The 20242-nt window shown below is 32.0% G+C and overlaps 1 protein-coding gene across 1 annotated transcript; it reads right to left on the bottom strand.

Moving 5' to 3' along the window:
- Positions 1-17301: 17301 nt before the first annotated feature.
- LOC124540584 lies at positions 17302-18123 on the bottom strand. The gene is made up of 2 exons (XM_047118270.1): positions 17384-18123; positions 17302-17339 (listed from the first exon to the last, which is right to left on the bottom strand). The coding sequence occupies exons 1-2, from the start codon at positions 17965-17967 to the stop codon at positions 17333-17335; spliced, it is 591 nt and encodes a 196-aa protein (XP_046974226.1). The 5' UTR covers positions 17968-18123; the 3' UTR covers positions 17302-17332.
- Between the last annotated feature and the right edge of the window lie 2119 nt (positions 18124-20242).

Genomic DNA, 20242 nt, shown 5'->3' with positions numbered 1-20242 from the left:
TTGTCAGCCAAATATGATGAAGCGTTAAAGAAGATTCAGCTTTTAGAAAAAGAAAAAAAGGAGGACTTACATCGCATTCTTCTGTTGGAAGACAGAATTGAATCACTCGAGCGAAAGTCCAGATCATCGGGTATTGAAATACGTAATATACCTGTTCTCCAAGAAAGCAAAAAGAAAGATACAAAAGAAGAACTGTGCGACGTTATTGTTAATCTAGGAAAGACGGTAAACATAGAAGTTCAAGAGGAGAATATAAAAGATGTTCAGAGTTTTAAATCTACCAAAAACTCGTCTAAAACGATATCTGTTGAATTTACTTCAGCGATAACAAAAGATAAAGTGATGCTTGCTATCAAAAAGTTCAACCACGGAAAGAAATTCGAAGATAAACTTAATACGACCCACTTAGGATTTAAAGAAGGAAAAAAACCTATTTTTGTTTCGGAAATGCTAACAAAAAAAACGCATAAACTTTTCTATGCCAGTCGCCTTTACGCAAAAAATAACAATTTTACTTATTGTTGGACCTCCCGTGGCAATGTCTACCTACGCAAAGCAGAAAATAGCCCACAGATAAAGATAAATAGTGAATCCGATTTAGAAAAGTTAACTTGTTCAATATGACTATATAATATGTTTTCTATAGATACCTTAATTTTTTTGTTAATTATATTTATTTTGTATTATATTATTAAAATACACAAATACTCTAAATTATACTCAACACAGATACACTATTACATTATTAATAACATTACACATATGGAATATACAAACATGGAAAATTGCTCAGTTTCATTACAACTACAATATCTAATATTTATAGTAAACAATAGTAATACAAGGAATAATCTTGTCTCTTTTTGCACTCAAATCTTTAAAAAATCTACATTTACTGTTAATATGTACAGGCCGCAAATATGTATGAAATTATCTATGATGTCATTTTTATGGTATTTACCCCATAAAAATGAGGACAATCGTTATTTGCCAAAATCTATATATTTCAGAATTCAATACGATTAACCATGTAATTATTACAGAGGACATAGATATATCCAATGAAATCACTTGTAAAGAATTAGATGACCCCAGTCAATGCTTAAATGCACTAGGCCTGGATTCGGAACTTGACAAAGGCCTTTTAATATTAACAGTAAACATACGTAGTATTAACTGCAATCTTGATTTGTTTCTTGTATTTATTTCTAAAATTAATATTTCGATTGATGTCTTGGTACTAACGGAATGTTGGACTAATGAAAGTTTTATTCCACCAAATATAAATAACTATATTATGCATTACACGAAGAATAGTCTTAACCAAAATGATGGTGTAGTGGCTTATGTAAGGGAAGAAATTAGTGCCACGTCCTATGAACCACACATGATTGAAGGCAACTGCTTAGTTTTAAATATACATAACACTACTACCATTTTATGTACATACAGACCGCCAAGCTTTAAAAATCCAAACCTTTTCATTGATTCTATGGATAAAATACTTAGTAATTGTACAACTAAAAATATAATTGTCACTGGCGATATGAATATTGATTTGTTGACTGGGGTTAGTAACATTGCAACAAACTACTTGAATTTTATGGCAATGCATGGACTTAAACAAGCGATTAATCTACCTACAAGAGATACAACATGCATTGATCATTTTATGGTAAAGGCAACAAATAAATTCCAAACTATTGTATTTAGTAAATTGACAGACCATTCCCCTATTTTGCTACATTTAGAAAAAAATAATATAAAATCTAACCCAATATTGTATAGAAAAACTAAAACTGATTTCCGCGGCATAAGTGAATTGCTTAAAAAGGAGACTTGGAATGACTTATATTGCATTACTGATGTTAACCAAGCAGCAGAATGCTTCACCTCAAAATTACAAAGTATTATTAATACGAATACTGTGATATCCACTGTACCGAAAAGAAAACTGCCATTAAAACCATGGATAACAGTAGGCGTTGTTAAATCTATTAGAAAGAGGGATAAAATTCATAGGAAACTAAAAAAAGATAAAAATAATGATCAATTAAAATTAGAATACTTAAATTATAGGAATATTTGTAATAAAATTATAAAATCATTAAAGAAAGAGTACTATAATACTAGACTAGAAGACAATAAAGGAAACATGAAAGAAACGTGGAATATAATTAAGGAAATGTGTAATATTAGTAAGAAAATAGTATCACCAATTGAGTTACTGAGTCTTAAAAATACTAAGATAGAATCTCTTGATGAAGTTAATTCATTTTTCACATCGATTGGATACAATTTGGCCAAAAATATACTTGAAAAACTACATACTACTGAATCGGGTTTAGCCATAAAAGCAAAAAGTAGTAATGCACCGGCAAAATCTATGTCATTATACTTGACAGATGCCAGTGAAGTCAGGTCTATAATTCGTAGCCTACGTTCCAACAGCGCTTCTGGTATCGACAAGATTCCAACTGCAGTGCTAAAATCTTTTGAAGATATCCTCTCACAACCGCTGGCTTATGTTTGTAACCTAAGTTTCGAATATGGGGTCTTTCCTAACATATTTAAACAAGCAGTTATCTGCCCAATTTATAAAGGAGGAAACAGAGAATTAGCTACAAATTATAGGCCTATTTCTTTATTGAGTACCCTCTCAAAGGTTCTAGAAAAAGTTACAAATAAAAGGCTTATGAATTATTTAAATAAAAATAAAATTGTACATGAAAACCAATACGGCTTTAGATCCAATAGATCAACAGAAGACGCTGTTTTGCGGTTAACAACCACAATAACAAGTTATATTGACAAAGGTGATAAGTGTATTGGTATATTCCTGGACCTTCAAAAAGCGTTCGATACTGTGTCTGTACCTATTTTACTCACAAGACTAGAAAACATTGGTATTAGAGGGAATTGTCTTTCGTGGTTTCGGGATTATTTGATCAATAGAAAGCAGTGTGTCCGTGTCGGAGAATATGTCAGCAACCAAAGTTCGGCATTATATGGTGTACCGCAGGGCAGCACGCTTGGTCCTACATTGTTTTTGATATACATAAACGAGTTATGTGGGGTGGAGCTGCAAGGAGCTAATATACAGATGTTTGCTGACGATACCGTTATTTTGGTCCACGGAAAAACATGGGATGATGCTAGATTTCGAGCTGAGAAGGCTATGAGTATCGTTTCAGCATGGTTAGAAGACAGTCTACTTTCACTTAACACAACCAAAACAAAATTTATAAGCTTTAGTAAGACGAAAGTAAATATTCCCCATATTCTTCCAATCCGTATCCATACCTATCCATGTAACCGACATCAAGATCTACCATACAGGCATTGTTATTGCGAAGAACTCGAACGAGTCAGTAATATCAAATATTTGGGAGTCACTATCGATGAAAATCTTAATTGGGCAGAACATATATTGCTATTGGCTAAACGAATAAGAAAGATGACCTACATATTTAAAAATCTTAAAATGATATCAAATGCCAAACTTATTATACAAATATATAAGGCACTTGCTGAGTCTATTCTAACTTATTGCATAAGTGCGTGGGGTGGTGCCGTTCAAAGTAATATAAATAAACTAGAATGTGCTCAACGAGCACTCCTAAAAGTCTCCATGTCACTTCCTTATCGACACCCTACTCGTGAAGTACTGCAGAAAGCCAATGTCTTATCAGTTAGACAATTATTTATATTAAAATGTATCCAAAGATATCATAAAACAATTGCAACCATACCTAAAGTTGTTAAAAGATTGAACTATGTACCACTCCCTAAAACAAAAAGCGTTTTTGCACAAAGGCAATACGAATCAATTGCACCCAGATTATACAACAAATTTAATGTTTTACATAATGCGAGCATTCTATCACACTTTAAATTAAAACAAACATTATTCAATTGGCTTAGTAACTTATCCTACGAAGATACAGAAAATCTATTATATATAAAGAAATAGATTGTAAATTGGGCAATTATACATTAATACAAAACACACACACACACACACACACACACACACACACACACACACACACACACAAACAAACACAACACACACGCTACATTACTTTATATACATTAAGATGTAAAGTAAGTTTAATTTTGTCAGCAAAGTGTGTTTAATTTAATTTCTTTTTCTTCTTTTTCATACTGTATTGTTTATTTTATTATTATATATATATATATATACTGCTGTCATGTAAGATACAATTTGTAAAACACCTACCATTGTAGACAACTGAATGTATATTATTTTGGGAAGGAACTGACTCCTGAAACACAGTTTCACTAGTTCGGGAGCCAGAGCCACATTGTTTCTTTTGTAAATTTTGGTTGATTAATAAAGTTATTATTATTATTATTATTATTATTATTATTAAATCGACGCACGTGTCGAAATACTCCCAGCGGCTGGGTTGCGCAAGCGCATCGGGCGCATAACTCCGTCGCGATAATGAGGTTAGCATATTTCACGCATTGATTGTTTTCATTATTATTGATTCGCACTAAATTTTATTGGTTTATATATATTTAACATCATATATAACAATAGAAGGTGACAATTTGAGTAATTTTTTTTTTATTTAAAGTCAAGTGTAAATTAATTTGAACATGTGTGTTTATGTAAAGCAACGTTATTTAAATAAAAGGTGTACATTTTCTATTTACGCTTTGTTTTTTATATTAGAACAAATAAAATTTGATTTTTTTTACATTTGAATTCGTGTAATGATATATTGAAATTATATTTACAGTGTTTGCGAAGTATGTTTAATAAAAGTCATATAAAAATAAAATTAGGCTGGAAAGTGTCACACTTTTGCCTATTCGGAAAGGAGTAAAAAAATCAAGGGTGGATTTGCACCAACAGTTTTAATTCAATTACAAAAAAAAATAATTATTTGTATAAACTATCTAGATGCTTTAACCTTTTATATAATTAGTCTAAATGACATTAATTATAATTATCTAACAACAATGTAACTAATTTTCTGTCACTCATAAAATTCCATTTATCACAACTACTGTTCGGTCTGGCTGAATTTCAGAAAAAAAAAATTGATCATAAAAATTAATAACGTTCTTTTTTCAAATATTTTTAAATAATTAGTATCATCAACAGCCAACATACAAAAGGAAAATCGCTTGACAAGCAGAGAAGAAGAAGGTACTAAGTTGTGTCATCGACCATAATCATATAATGCTTTAATTAATTAAATAAGGCTACATACTCTATTTATGTAACAGATTTAATGCTATTGAACCTTGACTTTGGTCACCGTAAATTAAAAAAAAAACTGTCATAAAGCAATAGAGTAATAAATTAACGGATGTGTAATAATTGTATAATATTTAATTAATAAACATGTACCGCCTACCGACTCTTATGAATTGCAACCGGTCAACAACTCTTATGTTGAAATAGCTCAGAAGGTCTGTTAGACATTCGCTAAAATAATGTGTGCATTTATATATAAATTTCATTTGACATACATGTCGGTTTTCTTATGATATATGCTATAAAATTGTATAGGTAAACATATAATAATATTTGGATTTTATGACCATTCTAGTCAAATTAAAACAAAGTAGCTGTATTTACCTTTCGTGATGTAAATTGAAAGCATAACAGAACATATTGTTTGAGCTATCTATGTATATAATTTTCGAAAATAATAAGCTCTGACTGAAAATTAAAAATCTACAACTAATGTCTACCTGAATAAAATATTTTAGGCATGTACAGTTAGGTATAAATAGGTTGTGTATTTAATGTATATTTATTTTAGATACTGTCTTTTTTCCTTTTTACTATACTAATAATAAACTAAGACTTAACTTTCTCGAAAGAGTTCTACAGTAAGTCTAATGACGAAATTGGGGATTCTTCTTCTGCCTGGCATTTATTAATCCCGGCTATATCCAGGATTTGCCTTCCGACTAAGTCTACTCCACTTTGCACGGTCTTTAATATCATTCTGTGTGAGTCCATTGGCTCTCATGTCTTGCTTCACGACATCCAGCCATCGCTTCCTTGGGCGCCCGGGAGGCCTAGTTCCAGGTACAAATATATCAAGGCACTTTCTCCCGACATAGTCCTTAGGTCGCCGCGCGACATGACCATACCACCTCAGACGACGCTCTTGGAGCTTATCCGCTACGTCACGGACCCCGAGGCTGCCTCTGATGTACGATTATCGGATTACCCGAATAATTCCCGAGATTTCCCCAATAAATATGTAGCTGCAACGCGAATATGTATATTGAAATATTTATAAATAATAATAGATAAGACTAATAAAAAAAGAATAAATAATAATAATAAAAAATATGACGTTAATTTGCTATCATATTTCACTGTTCACAATATGTCGACAGTTTACAATCTGACGAGTCAGATTGTAATCTAACGAATTTTGTAATCTTACGGTGACATATATAAGGCAATAGACGAGCAGCGTTGCGCTGATTAAAATAATACATCTTCTATATCCTTTCTGTCTTCCTTTCAGCAAGTAAAAGAGCTTAAGTGCCCCATAAAACATCAGTAAGTACGTAATATTTATGCGATATAAAAATATTACATATCAAAAATATATCACAATTCACATCAGAAACGTTCGTGTGTATAATACCACTTATATGTATATTTAGCAAGCGTTAGGTAACCTGTATGTTGACATATCTACGGAACTAATTTCGTCATGATAATAACAGTTGCGAATATTCCTTTTAACTTTATATAAAGAAGTTGAGAACTTTAATGTTCGGTTATAAAAACAATTACTTAAAATGTTTATACTATTGTTTAGCCCTGGCATTGCTTGGGACCTAGTTGGACTTATAATGGTAATTAGACCCTTCAGTTCTTTGAATGAAAACCTTCTGAAGATATGGCCTTTGTGGCTACACATCTTTGTACCCTAAATTCTCTTACTCTTATAATCCATTGGGTCAATGACCTAGTGAACTTAGGACTAAGGGTTCGTGCTCTTTAAAGCACGTAAATAAAAACCAGCCATCTTCCTAACTCAGAACTTGATGTTGAATGTTTTGGCCTGACCTGGAATATGTAGTTAAGATCTCGAAATCTGCAGACCAGCTTGCTACTAGGATAACAAGATATTAACAGTTTAGTAATGCTTTGGTAGCATTTTATTACAGTAGTTAGCTCGTAACAGATATCTTTTGAGGGTCTAATTTTGTGTGCATTTCTAATACATAAATCACCGACACCACTGACCAAAATTTTCTTAATTTTACCTTTTTATTATTAATAACCAAAGTGGGGTTCAACTGTTACTATATAGTTCCAAAGCTAAATGATTCATTTTTTAATTGTCTTTCAAGGACAATTATAATATTTGAATAAAACGACTTGATTTACTATACAAAAGTTAACCAACAACAAAAATTAAACACTAATTAGCTCCAAAATGTACCGTGTAATGTCATAATTCCCGTAAACACCATCTAATCGCTGCGAATTATGACACGTGAAGTGTTTTTTTATAGTTTTTAAAGTAATTATAACCGCAATCGGCCTTCTAAATTACGAGTAAACTTTCATAATGAGGAGTATTCAACCGTGGTATTTGTATTGCACATTATTACGTTATACTTTTAAAACCATTAATATTGTCCTTGGAAGTTACTTTCCGGTGTCGTTTCGACATCGATATCGTAAATCGAGTAGAAATACCGACTCGATCGCTGGACGAAATCGATTCGGTATAAGAGAGTGTGTACACTGTTTTTCTCACGAAATGTACATATATTTTATTTAACTTAATTTATGGTAAGTGGTCACCACAACCAATAATTGGTGTGTAAAAAATAGAAACCTTTACAAATATATTACCAGTGTGTTACCAACCTTGGGAACTATGATATTATAGCCCTATTACGTATAGTTACACAGACTAACTCACCTTTCAAACTGTAACTAGGAATCATATTAGATTTTATATAATTATCAATAATACTAAGAAAATATTATAATATAGCAACAATAACATTTCTGATCTCATTGGAAAAACGTATTTTAAATTTTTCCCCACAAAAAGGGAGTGGGCGTATGTGGCAAATAATAACGCTAATTGTGCCGAAATACCCACTAAACAACCAACGGTACTTACTCCGTCTCTTCGGGGACCATCACGGGATCCCTTGGGCAAGCTACTCTAACCCATGATGTCACATCAAAAGGAAAATAAATACCAAAAAATCATGAACGTATATAATGATTATAGTATATTAACACAATCAAGAATAGCTTATATATAAATTAGGATAAATATTTGAAGACAACTCAAAAAACGTCACACATTATGCAGCTCGGTGTAATAATTGCTAAAATGCAAACTTATATAAAGTTTATTTAATTATGAATTAAAAATATTGGTCTACGTGAATGCATCTTTACACATACATCTATTCCGTAAGAATTTCATGTCCAACTGAGGATATCTTGTAAGAAACCGGTTTAACACAGCGTTGTCGTAATGTGCTTAATATAAGCCATATCCTATATTAAAATATATTACCAAATCTGTACTAATGAACGAGAGGACGATTTTTTGTAACACGTAATTAAAAAAAAACTAAAAACAATATTTTTTAAAATCGGAAAAGTTTTTACTTCAGATGTTCACGGGTAGTTATAGGCACTTTTTCACAAACCTGCTGCGTTTGCCTGATAAGATATAAAAAAAAAAATCAAAGGTTTCTAGTTTAAATTTAGAATATCACCAGAATAAACGTCGTCGTAAATTTCATATTCTTGTATTTGCATTTAATTTTTATCTCGATTGAAGCCTTCGTATGTAACTGACTTAAAAATTATCAAATACTTTTCATGAAACTAATCCCAAACGTATACATTCGACTCAATTAACTTTTTCTTCTAGAGCTATTTCGTAAGAGCAGACTCGAATTGGACACGATCGTGAAATGTCAGCATGTGATATGCAATATTGGCTTCAATAACAATAACGCCTAAAAGATACACCCATCTAAAGAGCGTATCACTCGCATCGGTTTTCAAAATATCGAGTGAAATACGACTCGTAAAGTGAGATCTGATGAATTTAGAATTTCTGAGTAGGTCCTACCCATTCATCATATTATTCTACAACCAAACAACAGTATTCAGTATTGTTGTGTTCTCTCATAACGCATGGCGATGTAAGGAATAGTTAATGTTTCTTACAGCGCTATTGGCTATGGGCAGTGGACACCACCATATACTTGTCCATCAATTTATAGAATAATAAATAAATAAAAAAATGAAAACAGAATTTAAAATCAAATTAATCCATCTATGAACGGAAGATATACGCCACATGTCACTCAGGCCGCTGATTTAAAGACGATTATTAAAAAGGCTAGGCTATTAATTTAATGGCTAATTAAGTCAGATTCCCACGACATACTCAATTCAAAAACAGAACTAAAATGTTGCGATCTTTTACTAACGGGATATTCAAATCTAGAAAGATTAGAAAATCGTGATGAAATTTGAACTTTTAAAGAGTACTTTGGTATATTAATTAATGCTATACATTATTGTAATGCTATACATTATTATATAAAAAGGGACGTATTATACTAATTTAATTGTTAAATAATTGATGGAAATAACTAATATATTATGATTCATTTCATTTGATCGATTGACCGACTGACTTTGATTGACCTAACCTGATTTGGATCACATTGGCTATTTTCAACCGACTTCAAAAAGGAGGAGGTTATCAATTCGTCTGTATTTTTTTTCAACAGTGAATAATCACAAGATATGTTGTAGTGTAAGATAGTACACGCTCAAATATTCTCTCAATCCTGAGATGGCAAATTCAACATGATTAAGTCAGTCTTTATACCGCCAACATCCCAATATTGGTCCAACATGAACTTTGAATTTACAGCTATGCAAACTAGGCACTCGATCATGATCATGGATTAATAAATTGTATATGAATTGACCTAATGGACATTGTTAGTATTAAGGTCAAATATTATTTATTACCTCAAAAAAACGCCGTAATCCTAAGATGGCAAGTTCAACATGATTAGACCAAGATTTCCGTACTCTATGAGGCACGGGAAATATCGCCAACATCCCAATATTCCAACATAAATTTTAAATCTAAAGTTTCGCAAACTAGGCACTTGTTCGTTAAGATCATTGCAATCAATAAATTATTATATATTAATGGACTTAACGGACATTGTTAGTAATTACATAAAGTCTTATTTATGACCTCAAAAAAAAACAAGCTAAATGATTACTTTTTTAAATGAATAAGCAACAATTTTTTTTCATCAGTATAGGTAAAAATATCAATGAAACATTTAACAAACTCTAACGTGCAAAAAAAATCGTTTAGTAATTATTATGTAACGTAAGTACGTTACAACGTTGGTCACACTATAAGTTGTTCAGTAACTGTAACATTGGGTAATGGCTTTGTAAATTGTTACCAAACGCGATTTTCAACTGTTAAATTTGTTATTTATAACGTTTTATGTGAAATTAGGCATATGAAATAACTTTTATCTGATTTTTTGTTTGTAATAAAAATTACTTATTATTACGATTATGATTGCATTGAGCGATAAAGGATAAAAATATTCTTTACGAACTATATAAATATAGTTTTACAGACAGTTCCTTTTGTAAGGAGAAATTTGACTGTTATTATTATTATTCCTTCTTGTTGAAAGAAGTATAAGTAAGGAAATTTCCGTTACAATGGCTTTTACAGTAGACCAGATCCAGGAATAGAATAGAGAACTACGGAAACTACAACTCGCCCCCTTTTACTCTTCTAGACCAAGGAGTTCAATCATAACCTAGCACTAACTTTATGTACAGTCGGGGTAAGAAAAGATTCGTCACCTAAAGATCTATTTCCGTGTGCTCAGTATGAGCGATAATCTGCTTTACCGATCGAGAATGACATATTTCTTCGCAATGATTTGATGTGTAGATTCAAAAGGTACTAAGAGTTCAAGACTTGATAAAGGAATTTAGATTTTCTTACTCTGACTGTAACTTTGCGCATTTAAATTGTAAAATAATATATATCGTACTTAGTGAATATAATAACATAACGCGACTTGTGTATTGTGTAGTTTTATTACGAGACGTGTTTGGTAACGAATTCGCAAAACGTTACTTAATACGTTCGTTAGCACATTTTTAGTTTGCTGGTTTCAAAAGTATGAAACTGTTTTGTAAGAAATTATGTGACCATTTCAAGGTCAAAGTTTAAATAATTTGTGTCACTCATTACAAAATTCGATAATATTTTATTTTAGAAACAGTATTTTTAATTATTTTATCGATTAAAAAATATTCCGGTAAATTGATGCATAAAATTTAATTTATATATGTACTTAAAATAAGTAGGCAAAGACAAAATATTGGACTGACTTTTTTACGCCATTGAGCACCAGTAATTAAAAAAAAAATTAAAACTTTTTTGAATTTCGAACACAGAGCGAAAACTATAAGGAAAATAGTTTTTTAATTAGAGGACATAATAAACTATACTGAAAGCATTACATATTGCTAAAACGATTCTTCTGTCTTGATCACGTCGCTATCATTTTTATTAAAAATTAAAAACCAATTATCTTGAAAAATAAATTATTTTTACAGAAAATCCAAAAAAAACTACATCTTAAATTCACGGTCGAAACTTATGAAATTTTTGACATAGCTTACAAACTCATTAATTTATATATTTTCTATATAAAAATATGTGTGCGTGTGAGTGTGTATGTGTGTGTGTGTGTGTGTGTGTGTGTGTGTGTGTGTGTGCGCGTGTGTGTAGATTAGACCTTGAAGCTACAGAGCTAAAAATATATATTTCGTTTAAACCGTGTCAAATGATCACCAAGACAATCAAAGTCGCAATTTAATTAGGAAATGCGTTTTTGTAACAATCCACACTTTCATAATTAGTTCAGTTAGTACTTAGTTTAGGTGAGGACACTCTTAGCGAAACTGTATTTGACGGATGAAATTCTGCGACTATTTCAAACAGCAATAGTAAGATGTAGCATTCAAAGCATACTTTTAAATAAGAAGGCAAATTCGGTACATAAAAGTCCTTCGACAGTGCATACTTACCTTTATTTACCTTTTAATTTTTATTATCTTATTTTATGTGACAGTTTTTGTCGCTCTATTGTGTTTTAGGAGTTATTAGTTTTAAAATGTAAGCTTCAGCAAACAAACTTCATCGAATTCGGTTCAATAGTTTGGCAGTTAAAGAGAAACAAATAGATAGACCTATTTGTCTTTTTTGACCTGTTAATTACTTTCACATTTATTATGTATAGTTTCCTTAAGTTTACATAAATCTAAAAGAAAACATTGTTTAAAATGTCTTTATATTTTCTTTACAAATATATTGGATTTAACAATCTAACTATCCTCCTTAAAAGTCGGTTACAATTCAAACCTAATGTAAAAGTACTATTACGTATTAGCAAACATTTCATCAGACCGACCTTGTTCGTTGCGACATTTCTAGAGCAAAACGCTTGAAACTTATCAAAATACACCTTCTTTTTATCAACAAATTAGTTTAGTTTTTAACCTTTTAGCGAGAATAATAATCAATTTGAAGTAACGTAAAATATATCTTGTGTTTAAATAGAAAAATGTAATCGAAATTACACTTAAAAGATTTGATCTAGAACAAAATAAATTGAGACTTTACTTATTCATCTATAATTTTTTTATTACCATATCTTACTTCTAAACAGCTTAGAATTAAGAAGATAATAAATACAAGCCCCGAAGCATCCACCAGAGAGAGGTAGATTGGAAAAATAACCTAACGAGTTCAAATTTTAGTGTAATTTTTTTTTGTATACTAATACAAGTATTCAACCACCAAATAACAATATTTATAGTGATATTCCAGGTGCAGGATGAGTATGACACGGTAGCATGCGAAAGCGATCCAGTGGTGCCCATCGAAAAGACGAAGAGGGTACCGTCGATTTTTTAGTGGGTAAATAAATAACCCCCCAACATTCACGCAGGGGCAACACGTAATAAGTTTTTCCAGCTATGTCAAAGTGAGTATGACAGTATAACAGGCACAATGGACGTAACATCTTAGTTCCCAACATTGGTAGCGCGTTCCATGGGTATGGAGACCACTTACTATCTGGTTACGAATTCTCCCCTCCGCTAAGAGATAAAAAATAGTACTCTTTACAGGCAAACTGACAAATTGTAGAAGCATGCTTTAGTTTTAGACCCACAACTTACATCAGATTTTTTCAATCCGTAGTTAATTTTCCTACACAAAAGTTGTCAACTAGTTTCCGACGCGACAATACCTTCACCATCCTTGCACCGCATTCATTTCTATAAAAAGACCCAACTGTTATTGTTAACTTGGCCTTAATCTAAATCTCATATTGAAAGAACATAAACAAATCAAACTTACTCAATATTATTTAGATGATAACAAATCTTTTTGTTCCAAATTCAAGTGTGAATGAGCCAATACAGGTAACAATTATAACAAGGTTGGCGGCGGTTTCGAGATGGCCCAGTGGTTAGAACGCGTGCAACTTAACCGATGATTGCGGGTTCAAACCCAGGCAAGCACCGCTGATTCATGTGCTTAATTTGTCTTTATAATTCATCTCATGCTCAGCGGTGAAGGAAAAAATCGTGAGGAAACCTGCATGTGACAAATTTCATAGAAATTCTGCCACATGTGCATTCCACCAACCCGCATTGGAACAGCGTGGTGGAATATGTTGCAAACCTTCTCCTCAAAGGGAGAGGAGGCCTTTAGCCCAGCTGTGGGAATTTACAGGCTGTTGTTGTTGACAATTAACACCGTAAAACAAACGAAGCCACGGGCGACTACTAGTAAAAAACAATTGTATTTTTTGTGATAACACGGATTGAAGTACAAACCTACGTCATCACAAGTACCTTCCATTCAAATAACAGTAAACATATATATACATATATAAGTGATACAAAACGCGTTATTGTTATGTAAAAATAATATCGGAACGTGTCTTGCGTCAGTAATATTAAAAATTTAAATAAATCGTGTCTTGTTTTCATGTGCAAATTCTTTTTTTTTTTTTGTAAATAATAAATGTTCATACATTAAATTTTGTATCGATGTTTAGATAAGGTTTCAAATTATAATGTCGTTTTGCCGAGCCTTTCTTTAAAGAGACTCTGACAGGTTATAATAGTGCACAAGTTTGCATTGAAACACAGAGTCACTCTATCTCTCCTACGCTAAATCTTAACCTTCCTTATGAATCACTCTATCCGTTGGTGCAAACCGCATTAAAATGCGTTCAGTAATTTTGGAGTTTATCGCGAACGGGCAGATCGGGCCGGGGGTCTTTGTTTTATAATATGTAGTGATTATATACCGAGTCAAATAACATTTATGAAATAAATAATATTAAAGTGCTAATGGCGTTTAAACTATTCCAAGTATAGTCTTACCATTAACCTTTTATTGGACGTTTAAATCATAAAAGTATGACAGTGAGTGACAACTTCTACATTAATTTAACTATAAATAAAATCGAACTCTCTTACTTAATAATATTTATAATAAATGACCTTGACCTTAAATATAAAAATAAAATAAATAAATTCTTAATTTGAATATAGAATTAAGACTTTTTATTCAATTAAAAACCAATATTCTGTCAAATATTATTAATAATTTAGAACACTATAAGGAAAATAATGCTTCACATTCAAAACTTATAAAATTTATTTTACATGCATATTCCAAATATAATAGGATTTTACATGCGCAATAAAACTATTCTGTAAGACCAAACTCGAAACGTACTGCAAAACACGATTGTGCAATATCAAAAGGCATAACGTCGGGGATAGTGCAAATCCGCGAATCTACCATACGTAAAAGGTGCGTATCTGCAATAGATCCAGTTTTACAGGGGAAGGTTAAAACTTAATAACTTTATTAATTCAATTAACTTTAAGCTCATTTTTACACAAAAAGTAATTAGTAATGTGTTCTATCTCTTTGTAGAATATATATCAATTTAAGTAAATAATTAAGGCCCTACGACAATTACGCGGATTTGCTTTGACCATAAACTTATAACATTGGAACTTAAGGGGAAAGTACGCGGTTTTGAAATGAAACAAATATCATTATTTTAACAAAAATATTATTCAATGTTGAAAATAAAATTATAAAAAATTATTGAAAAATCTTTGCCTCTTACAAAAGATAGATACAATGAATAAATGTTAGATAAATGTAACAAAATCAACATAAACTTTTTCTTTAAAAACTCTTTGAATTACTCTTATAAACTAAATTACTCGTATAAACATCAAACATATAATTAAATCTTATATTTATTCAGAGGATAATCAGCCTTTTAAGTAATTTCAATTGGAAAACTTCGGAATATCACAAATCTTAAATGTATTAATGAAATAAAATTATACCCCAATCAAACAGTCTTAGTGCTTAAAATTACGTACTTAAAAAATAATAATAGGCACTAGTAGGTAATAATTAAAATCAAATTATAAAAATCAACAAAGGAACTGAACAAAAAGATATAATTTCTAACAAAAAAATAATAACGAAATTTTTCATTCATAAGGTGTAAACAGTTAAAGATTACAATTAGTTAATAAGAGGCAGCTACGTATTAGGTATTTCTGTATGGCAAGTTGTCATAGAATTCATGGCAATCTGAAGGTATAACACTTTTTAATTGTTGTAAATGTTCATACTTTGATTTGGATATTGGCAACCTATCGGCAAAGAGCTGTGGTGGTATAAATGGCTCAATTCTTTTTGGCCTTTGTGGTAACAGTTGAAACTCTTCATTGTAGTTAAGCTTGTATTCAATTGTACCATTGGGATTGTATTTTAGTACTCTGATATCAACCACACATTTCGCACCAACCCCTCTCCCAGGGCGAATTGTATCATAAATAAAGTTATTTTTAATACTATAATCTTTAAAGAATGTGTGGTCCACTGTTGCTACCTCATATGGAGATGGATTCAGTCTAGCTTCTTTGATAATCGAAGAGTACTGACTAGGCAAAAATATTTCACGATTTTTTAATTTTCTTTCAATTATTGAGTGAACTGAATCCACCTCCATCTGAGTGTGACCTTTTTCTAAAAATTTTTGTGTAATCACAATATTTTTTTCCATCGCCAGTAGCAGGAGAGCATTAGAAACCACAACATTTCTATTTTGTGATGTGCATCCATCACTAAAAATAACTACATCTTTTGGGCAGTCTTCTACAATTTTCTTTAAATAATCAATATAAAAAGAAGCATAAGTTGATGCTTTTAAATCAGTAGTGGTCTCATCAAACCAATAACACTTTACATTATTAGTGCCCAGATTGTAAATTGTGAAATTATGAACCATAAGCTTTGTTTTAAAATACAGTGCACTAGCTTTCAAAAATGGACACAATTTTACAGCTTGTAAGTCAGCAGTGATAAGATGGAGTGTTCCATTTTTCGCTCTTTCTTTGTCTAAAGTCTTTTCTTGTCTAGCTAAATCTTTTCGTGACAAGTGTTGCTGATATTCTTCTTCACTAATATTACCTACTTTATACGAACAACATAGATCACATGCATCTTTTTTAGGTTGAAACAATGCTATGTTTTCATCTTTTAGAACATCTTCAAATAGTTTTCTTGACGCCACTCTCTGTGCCTTTTTTTTTGCCTCTTCAACATAGATACGATATAGTTCACGTTTAGACTGTATTATTGGCTCTACATATAATTTCGTACTTTCTTTTCTGCAGTAGTGAGAAGGCATTTTGGGCAAATCCCTTAAAAATGCTTGCACAAATTCTTTTAACGTACTCGTAGGCAACGCATTATCCTCCCTTCTGTTCATTGTTGTTTCGTTACTTGGTGTCTCTCCTAACCAGTATCTTACAGTCCACTCCTTAATGCCTAATGTCCCTAAGAATGTCTTTAAACATACTCTATATTTTTGGTCATTTAATTTCAAATAGTACTCTTTTGTACTCCTTCGTCTTGAATCAGACCTTCCAGTGGTTTTTCTGTTAGTCGGTTTTTTATCTACTAAGGACGAAACAAACATTTTTTTCTCAATCCAGCTCATCTCCCAAAATTCTTTAAAAATATTTAATCGCACAGTGTCAGTAAATTTTTCACAGTTAATCACCTTGCTCCTAATACAATTGTTTGACTTACAAGCTTCCCCAAGATTTCGCGCCGGTTTAATAGAGTCTTGTACGAATTTCTCATGATCTGTCTTCCTGAAACCTATGTATTCCTGACCTAACATTCTTAACCTCTTATTTCTAAACCTTTTTGAAGACATTTTATCAGCTTTTCGTTTCCTTATTCTAGACTCAGCTGCAGCTTTATGTTCTAAGTGGCTTTCTGGAATCAGATCATTATTACTATCCGTCGATGATGAAACTATCGGTGCAACATTTGTTATTTCAGACAATGGAGTATAATTTGGATCAGCCACAGAGTCATCTGATGAAAAATCAAGGATTGAAGATCTATTTAGTGCGTCAATACAGTCATTCATCTCATAAGAAACGGATACAACGTTGTTAGTAGGAGATATGGCAGGCTCAGAAACATCTGGATCACCAAATTTCAGCAGCTCTGCTGAATTGAAAGTAATTGTGTCAGAATTAGATAAATCGCTGCCATCAGGATTCTCATTGTGATTTTCAGCTTCAGCAAAACAAGTAGTAGGAACATTTTCAACAAGCTGTGTGGTATTTTCACGAGATGTAGTCTGCTTAAGCAGAATTTGTTTTTTTATTTCCAATAAACGTTCGCGCCTTTTCTTTAAACTTATTAAGGTAGTAACATGACACGTTTCATTTTCGCTGCAGGAGTCCATTTCACTTTCCATTTTGATCCTAAAAGTAAATAAGAATCATTTTTTATGTGAGTTTAAATAACACGTAACCCACACTTATTCAAACAGCAAAACCGCGTAAATGCATTACCAAGGTTACAAAGACGAAACAATAAAGTTTAAAATAGCAGTCTTATAAATTATTTAAGGGATTTAGGGGTTTTTAATATTACATTTACACTTACCTGATGTTGGCAATGATAATTTTTAAGTAAACACACAGTTTTACTGCTAAATTAAACAACAATCTCTGTGCCGGTGTTACCAAATCACATACGCGGTGTTGAAACTTGCTCGCGACAGATACGCAGTGTTGTTATTTGGCGATTTCTGGCTTCCGATTGGTCGAAATGAAGTCGTTTCAAGTCGGTGGCAGCCTATCAAGATTTTGCGTGAATTGCCCGCGAAAACTTAAAATGGCTACATTTGTCATATACGCGGAATTATCCAATGCTAGTTACGCGGATTTGAACTATCCCCGCCGATAAGTGACAGTGACAGTTACACAGATTAAAAAATCCTTAACACCGTAAGGGGCAAAGTGCCATGTATGAAACACGAAATGTACACATTAGCTTTAATAATAATAATAACCAAAATATTCAAAGAATACACGCATCAAAATAATACACATTAACGAGTTTTTAAGAAATAATTTATTATAATTTAAAGAAAGATTTAAAAAAAATAGAATTTTATCGATATTTTTTTCTAAATAAATTTTTGAAGTTGCATTTTTGAGAAATTTTGAAAAAAGCTAAAAAAACGTGATAACTCAAAAATGGTTCACTTTTGGATTATGCATATGGGGGTTAAAATTATTGCAAATAGTCACCCCTATCACCTCTTAGCTAATGTGCGTCGAATTACCAATAACCCTGTATATCCAATCGATATACGATGATACGCCATTTTGGTACGTCATCATCCTCCTGCCCTTATCTCATTTCTACTTAGGGTCAGCGTGTCTTCTTTATCCACATCTCATGTCGGACATCATCTCACAAGTAACATCTTTCTAACCATCTCTTCTTTCACACACTTACCGTTTCTTTGGTCGTCCTCTACCTCTACATCCATGCTCAAGACCTTCCTTACAACATGGTCTAGATACACTAGAGATATATATAACACGGTGATACGCCAAATTGATACTTATATCCTATAAATGTTATCACAATTGTAGCCAGTTTTGCATATCACATTTTGATATTGTGCTCGTCTTTTGTAAGTTTGAAGCTCGAATAACTCTCTTTCTTATTTCCTACAGAATACCTCTACTGTATATCGGCTTGCTAAATTTAACGAGTGAGATACGAGGTGAGTACAGAATAGCACCGCTGAGGATGGAGGTACAGTGGAAGGATTGTATGGAAATGTCAGCGTAACATTAGGAATCCTACACACAAACGACTGTTACCCAATTACTATAAAAATTGACACATTTTGCTGAAATTATGTATTGCAATTCAACCAAATTGAGTAAGTAATATTAATAATACAAGCATTACACCACAAATTTACCTAATGTTGTCTTGAATTTTCATTGAAATAAAACTAGTTTAAACGGATTTTAATCGCGTATATTAATTATTTTTAACATCCCGACGTTTCGAGCACTTTACAGCGTTCGTGGTCACGGGTAGTCTACCCGGTAGTCTACCCGTTATAACTAGATTTATTACAAATTTACCTGTTAACGACACATATAAAAATTTTACTGATAAATTGCAAGATTCTTCTCGATACCACTAGGTGGTAGGGCTTTGTGCAAGTCTGGGTAATTAACACCCACTGATTAGATACTGTACCGCCAAACAACAGTACTTGGTATTTTTGTGTTCCGGTTAGAAAGGTGACTAAGGCAGTGTAACTACAGGCACAAGGGACATACCATCTTAGTTCCCAAGATTCGTGGCACATTGACGATGTAAGGAATAGTTAATATTTCTAACTGTGCCTATATCTATGGGCGGTGGTGATCACTTACCATCAGGTGGCCCATATGCTCTTCCGCACACCTATGGCATAAAAAATATATTTTACAATAACGCTAAGCTGTTGTAAAACGGGTGCAAAGTTACGTCTTCTAACAAATGAGCAATCTAAGCATCTTTGTAAATATGTAGTATCATAATTCGATTAAATATGTAGGATGCTATGACGCACAATTTGTAAGGCACTAGTAATTTTACGACCATTTAATCTGTTGATTGATTCTGATTTCTTCCAGCGAGTTTTTAGAGAGATATCCTTTGTTGAGTATATT

The sequence above is a fragment of the Vanessa cardui genome, chromosome 25, assembly GCF_905220365.1.
Source record: "Vanessa cardui chromosome 25, ilVanCard2.1, whole genome shotgun sequence".
In the NCBI taxonomy this organism is placed as follows: Eukaryota; Metazoa; Arthropoda; class Insecta; order Lepidoptera; family Nymphalidae; genus Vanessa; species Vanessa cardui.
Note: the sequence above shows the minus strand (reverse complement) of the source record. Positions and strands in the feature narration are given on the sequence as shown.